General features: G+C 40.6%; 2 protein-coding genes and 1 long non-coding RNA gene across 4 annotated transcripts in view; 1 reads left to right on the forward strand and 2 right to left on the reverse strand.

The window, feature by feature from the left end:
* The window catches only part of dnaaf5 (dynein axonemal assembly factor 5), a 23820-nt gene extending 23506 nt beyond the window's left edge, over positions 1-314 (reverse strand). Inside the window, exon 1 of the mRNA XM_017040594.2 lies at positions 180-314. The gene's annotated coding sequence lies outside the window, so the exon portion shown is untranslated. The remainder of the gene's footprint in view (positions 1-179) is intronic.
* prkar1b (protein kinase, cAMP-dependent, regulatory, type I, beta) overlaps positions 236-6425 on the forward strand; it is a 46193-nt gene continuing 40003 nt past the window's right edge. For both annotated transcript variants that reach the window (XM_008329857.3, XM_017040598.2), the window contains exons 1-2: positions 236-336; positions 1176-1369. In XM_008329857.3, the coding sequence (XP_008328079.1) occupies positions 1187-1369 (183 nt within the window). In that variant the 5' untranslated portion in view covers positions 236-336; positions 1176-1186. The remainder of the gene's footprint in view (positions 337-1175; positions 1370-6425) is intronic.
* LOC103393041 (uncharacterized) overlaps positions 343-6425 on the reverse strand; it is a 102773-nt gene continuing 96690 nt past the window's right edge. The window contains exon 4 of the long non-coding RNA XR_003052467.1: positions 343-1216. This is a non-coding gene — a long non-coding RNA (uncharacterized LOC103393041). The remainder of the gene's footprint in view (positions 1217-6425) is intronic.

Raw genomic sequence — 6425 nt, forward strand, 5'->3', positions numbered from 1 at the left:
AAAAAAAAATAATACAAGCGTGTGTTGTTCCTGTTGCTATGCTGAAATACTGACTCGTCATTTACTATTGTATAACCAACAATTCATTGTATAAAAATATATCACCAAACATCTTCCCCATTTGACCTGAGTAACTTTTAGTGGTGTTTTAACTGGACGTTTCCTTTAAAGTTCTTTACCTGCAGACGGTTCGCTACTGCTCCTGCTGCGGTTGACAGATTGACGTCATCGGGACTGACGCAGAGCCAGCCGTAGCAGCAACAGCAGCAGCATCCTCAGCCTATTTCTACCACCGAGCTCTGTCCTCACTCAGCATCCTTCCCACTAACACCAACGGTAGGGTTCGCACCGACGACACCCCCTCACTAACAGCTGCACGTAACGGTTAAAAGCATCCATCACATTCTCCGTCTTTCTTGAGGCGCAGTTTTCATGCTCGGTTGTGGTTTGGCTGTCATTGTAAGCTTAGCAGAGCTAGCTGTGTTAGCTGTGAATGTAAGTGAACAGGTGCTCACGAACATCCTTAGCTCCATCAGTCAGTACAGTACAAATAAATACCATTTGCCACAGTCGTATGCTGTTTGCTGAAAATAACCTGCAGTCGCTAAATAACATGTCATATTCGAGTGTGAGATCGGGTAGTGATTTATTGTGCAGTAATATTCACATCACCGCCGTATTATATTCAGGAAGTAGTAACAGTGTTGTTAACAGTTAGCAACAACCTGCTGTTCTGCTTCAGGATCCGTTATACATATAACACTGCATATGTTAGTGTTGAAATAGCTGTTAGGTGCTTAATACCAATAATTATAATTTGGGTTTGGCGACAAGGTGTGCATAATTTATTTTAGTAAACTGTATTTTTGCATCGTTTTGTATGTTAGGACTATATGGATGTGCCATGGATGTAGCCAACCAGATGCAACCTCTATGCAAAGTGAACCCTCTGTATTAGACTAGAATTTATTTTTGTAAATGCAAAAACTGTATACAAGAACTGCACAGAAGTAACTTGGTTACATGCTGTGTTTTCTGTGAATGTCATTGCTTAAAGATCATTTTGTGCAAAAAAATATATTGATTTTCTAACTTCGTCCAAATCCATACTTAATTGTAATCACACTTCATGCAACAGCATTTAAAACCACCACGTTCTCTCCCATCACACACAGAGATAAAGGATATGATGGCCACCTCGTCCTCCTCCTCCACCCTGGAAGAAGATGAAAGTTTGAAGAGCTGTGAGATTTTTGTGCAGAAGCACAACATCCAGCAGATCCTGAAAGAGTGCATCGTGAACTTGTGCATTGCTAAACCTGAGCGCCCTATGAAGTTCCTGCGGGAGCATTTTGAGAAGCTGGAGAAGGTCGGTGATATTGTTCTGTGCTTGACTTTAACATTTGTGGCTCTGTGCAACCTACACCTTAATCTGGGGTGTGTGGAATTGTTGCTTTGTAAATCTCTTACACGTGACAGGGAGAATCATCTGACAGAACTGTATCGATACAATATACAGTATAATCATATAATAATCAAATACTATTGTCGTAGTATTGTTTGATGTCAAAGAGGTGTCAAATCTAATGTGCTTCTCACAGGTGTTTTTTTATTTTACTACTGCGTTGTATTGCTATAACAGGTTCACCTTGTATACATTTACGTATATGTAATTCTGAAAGCTCCATGCTTCTGTTTGTTATGCTTAGTCATCAATGTTACATATGTAGATGTAGAAACAGTCCTGCTGCAGTGCATAACAAGCTGCTGCAACAGGCATTTGACCTCAATATACGTATATTCTGGTACTGTGGATGCACAGCACAATGTAGAGATGAGTGAATCTACTGTAGCTTTGCAACTTTAGCTTTCACCCCTCAGAGCAAATGTGACGTCGCAGGTGAGTCTTAGTGACGGCTCTGCTTAAATCATTAGCTAAATTATTATTGAATTATTATGGTATGTAAAATAAGGCTGCCGCTCATGGTCACAATAAATAATTGATTGTCTCCAGTGTAAGGTAAGATGTTGATCTTTTAAAATATAATCAGATTAGGCTATTATTATATATTATATATAGATTATTTAGATTTATTTATTTATGCAAGATCATAGAATGACGATACCTGATGACTCCAATAAGCATTTTTAGCCCTGTATGGTGATATGTATCGCCAGATTCTTGCCAATACCCAGATAGCTCATTGAGCATTCCTTTTTAGTGGTTTGTGTGTATGATGTACAGTATACCAACAAACTAACCATAAAGTTGTTTACAAGCGAATACTAGGTCAGTGAGAATGAGAGTGTTTAATGTATGTTTTCGTTTCTTGTGTGGCTCTGCACTTGTTTGTGTTCATGCAAATATCTGCAGATGGAATCTAGTGCAGCTATTCTCACAGAGCTGCGTGGCCAAGGAGACAAGGCAGATTAAAGTCAGCATAGATAGTGAAGCCGCTGCTGTAAGTAGGGACTTTAGTGTTGCATAGTTAGGGAAGCAGCATGAATACCAATGAAAAGGATGGAGCTGAACAAATTCAAAACAGTGTCAAAAGCAAACAATCCATGCTTTAAATGTTACATCTCTGGAAGCGATCCCAGATTACTAATGCACTATTAACAAACAAGCCTTTGATAAATATTGGTTTTTGCTATACATCTATTTTTATTATATAGCCAAAAAAGGTTGAATTTAACATTGATGTATAGTAACATATTTCAGTCTTTGAAAACACTATGTTTTTAATTTAAGTAGCCTTTCTTCTTCATGATGTGTAATGTTGATTAGTCAAATCTCAAAGTCTGTCTTTTGTTATGTGCAGGCTGCAGTCTTTTCCGTTGCATGCGATAACTTTTAACCACATTAGTCTTGCCTCTGAGGCAGACAGATTTCCCAGGCTGGAGAAAGAAAATGTGGCAGGTGCTCCTTCACTGAAGGCACCGCCAGCCCTGAAGGCAGATGTCTGGTTGCATTTTTGATCAGAACAAAAAAATATATGAAGACCTTGAGAAGTGGCAAGAAAGAAAAGGCTTGTATTTAAAAAAGGAGATGAACTGTAAAATGGCTTTTTAGCAAGTCAGCACAGCAACACGTCAATCAACGGTATATTCATATTGTATGATTTCATACTTTAAAATCGCAAAAAGGGGTCAAACCAGTGATTTTATCACTTTATCGTTAATTATGTAACTGTATAGTTTGCTAGAGGATGTTATTTATTTATTATATATTTGTTGTTTGTCTGTCCCACCACTGGACACCTCTAGTGGTGGTAACCTAGGCAACATTAGAGGATTGTTGCAAACTCTATGTAGTTCTCTAGTCTCTAGTCATATTATTCATAAACCCAATTCTCTCCCTGCTTTTCCACATCTGAACCAGATCAATTTCATAAACATCTTATCTGAAAAAAATCTTTTTTTCTCTATAGTGTGCAATTTTTTACCATCCTTTCAGAGGTGAACTTTCTTTTTCTCTTTTTTTTTCTTTCTTGAACTGTATATGACACCTGTTTTTTAGGCTTTTGATTCTTCATTCAAATAGATGCATTGCTGTTGCTGTAGCTCTCCATGGCTCCCCTCATCCGATCACATCTTGTTTAATAGCTAAGACCTAGACGTCAAACTAAAGCACAAATGCTTTCTTTGACTGTGTCTATTGTAAACAAAAATGAAAAAACGTGATAAGAATACAACCGTTCTCACAGAGGCCATTGTCCGAAAGGGGACACGAACCAATGACACTCTTGCTGTGATGCAACTGCACTAATCATAATAGGAATGCGAATGATCTTCTGTTTGTAAAATCAGAAGACAGAATGAAAGTATATGTGACTGTGTAAACTGTGTCAACACTCCCCGTGCATCAGCACAGTTAGTCAAAGACTCCATGTCGTGTTGTGAGATTGTTCCTTACTTCCTTGTTCCTCTATCAATCAATCAGTCACTGTCTCCCCCTGTTTGGTAAGTCGAGAAGCTTCTCTATGCTGCCAGCCATTCAGCTGTCATCAGGATCTTTCAAAACAAATCACTGCCCTCTGCTTAGATTTTATGTGTGTATGTGACAGTGTGTGTGTGCCAGCAGTGTGCTAAATAAGCCTGAAACAAATCAGCCGTGGTAAACATTACAAACAGTGAGCTTGTGGCACAAGCATAATTAAGATTCCCAGCGTCTGCATGTTCACTGATCACCAACATGCTGGGAGCAGAGTTTGTCAAATCTGCTTAAGGTTCATGCATCGACCCAGGCCTAAACCTCCTCCCTCTCACTGCATCCCCTTTTTGGGCCTCATAGGTGAATGGGCTCCTGTTCACTGAGTTGTCCTTTTTTGTCCTCTCTTATCTGAGATATAGAGCAGCTACATGGGAAAAAAATATTTATATTTCTCTGCGGTTGAATAACTGGAATCCTAACATAACACAGACTCATTTCTCTACTCTGTTCAAGACCCCCCCACCACCATAATCTATATGAAACAATTAGGAGAAAAAAAGAACAACTTGGTGTTTTCTGCTATGTACATTAGGCACACATTGATTATTACTATAAGAGGTTTTGCAGACAAACAATAATAGTCTACAAATACAACTCTTTTTACAAACTGATTGCCAAACAAACCCGACAGCAAAGTAGGGTTGAATGTACTGAAGAGGTATCATGTCAAAAATAAACCAACCCAGTGTTTGTGACATCATGATTATGAGAGTGAACGTCGTTTACCAGCAGGTCAGCATTTAGGAAACTTACAGATCTAATAAAGCTGCAAACTCATGTCTATTGTGGCGCTGTAATGGTGTGGAACAAAGTGATGAGAAGTTGTTGGTTTTTCTGGTGTATCTGCTCTCCGTGGCTCATTACCTATGTGTGTGTGTGTGTGTGTGTGCGGGTGCATGTGTGTGCACTTCACTGACCTAGGTCTAAATGAGGAAACCACTTTCAAAGTTTCATCTTTTAAAAGTTGTGCACAGTGAGGTCTCAGATCCCTTCTTGCTAAAATGCTGATTGGTACTTAGACTAAATAACACGGTTAGTCAGCGGTATGAGGGTAACGGCCATTAGTCTTGATATATTTGTTATAGCGTAGTGGATGAGTTCAGGGACAGAATTGCAGAAGGCCTGTTAAGATGTAACTCACCATCTTTAAATGAGTCTTAGTTGGCATTTGGTAAACATTGGTGATTTCTACACATTGGTTGAGTCCATCAACATTAAAGATTGTATGTAATCTCTGTCCCAGAGTCACTGTGTTTCTAATGAAAAGGTCACCTTTAGAATAGAGCCTGTGTCTTGCTCACGATTGCGTCCTTTGTCTCCTATTCTATCTTTGCTTCCTCATTTCTTTTTCCTCTGGCAGCCAGCCCCCAGTGATGACGCAGGGCCAGCAGAGGACAGAAGAGGAGATGATAGGCAAAGAAAGAGAGAGACTGGTGAAGTCAGAAGATGTATCAAATATTGCACAAACCTGCAGAAGTGAATAGTTATTTGTTTAGCCACTGGCACAAAAATAGCACGCCAGACCATAATGTAGTACTGTTGATATTTAAGATTGAATCCTGTTTAGTCGCATACAACGGTGTCTGTTGTCCTCACTTTATGGCTGACCCAGTGACCTAAGACAGAAACATGTGGGTGGGGCTGGAGATCAGCACACACTAGAGTGTCTGGTACAAACACTCACTGATGTAGACAGTGATGTATTCCTGTACCAGTGTCTGGAACCACTTGGTTCCTCCAAACAGTCAGAAATGCCATATGGTCAGAGCAGAAATCATAAAGAGTATTGAAGAGTGTGACGTTTGTTTTCCTTCAACCTCCTCTGATTTACTGTGTACGTGTGAGTGAGAGACAGGGGAGAAACAGTTTGTCAACAGATGTCTGACCTGGTGTGTGTGTGTGTGTGCAAATGTATGTGAACATCCTGCTCAGGGTCTCAACTGTTCAGGATGCTCAAAGTACCCAGTTGTCATAGTGACAGGGGGGAAGCGAGAGGAGACTCATTGCGCCACCTGATTGTGAATGTGTATGCATGAGACAGAGGGAGGGAGAGAGGGAGGCAGGGAGGGAAGGTGGAAAGGAGAGAGCTAAAGAGAGAGAGAGAGAGAAAGAGAGTGAGAGAGATTCAGAGGCTGAGGGTTGCGCAGAAGAGATGGAGGGACATGCCTTTGGCTCGGCACATTTTATCTCATCAATAGTCCTTTTTGAGTAGCTGCTGTGTCCTGGAGGATTTCAGATATTTGGCCATTCATGCTCTCTCACTCTTTCTCTCTATCTCTCTCTCAGTAACTGACTTTGACTCTTTGCTGACTTGCACACATTCACTCCATTCTGAGCTTGCTGCTGTACACGGCTGGCACGATGCTGCTGCCACCGCCGCTGCTGCTGCTGCTGCTGCTGCTGGGGGGTGAGCTGGGGGGCAGGTGTTAAT

The sequence above is a fragment of the Cynoglossus semilaevis genome, chromosome 17 (assembly GCF_000523025.1).
Source record: "Cynoglossus semilaevis isolate Cse_v1.0 chromosome 17, Cse_v1.0, whole genome shotgun sequence".
NCBI lineage: Eukaryota > Metazoa > Chordata > Actinopteri > Pleuronectiformes > Cynoglossidae > Cynoglossus > Cynoglossus semilaevis.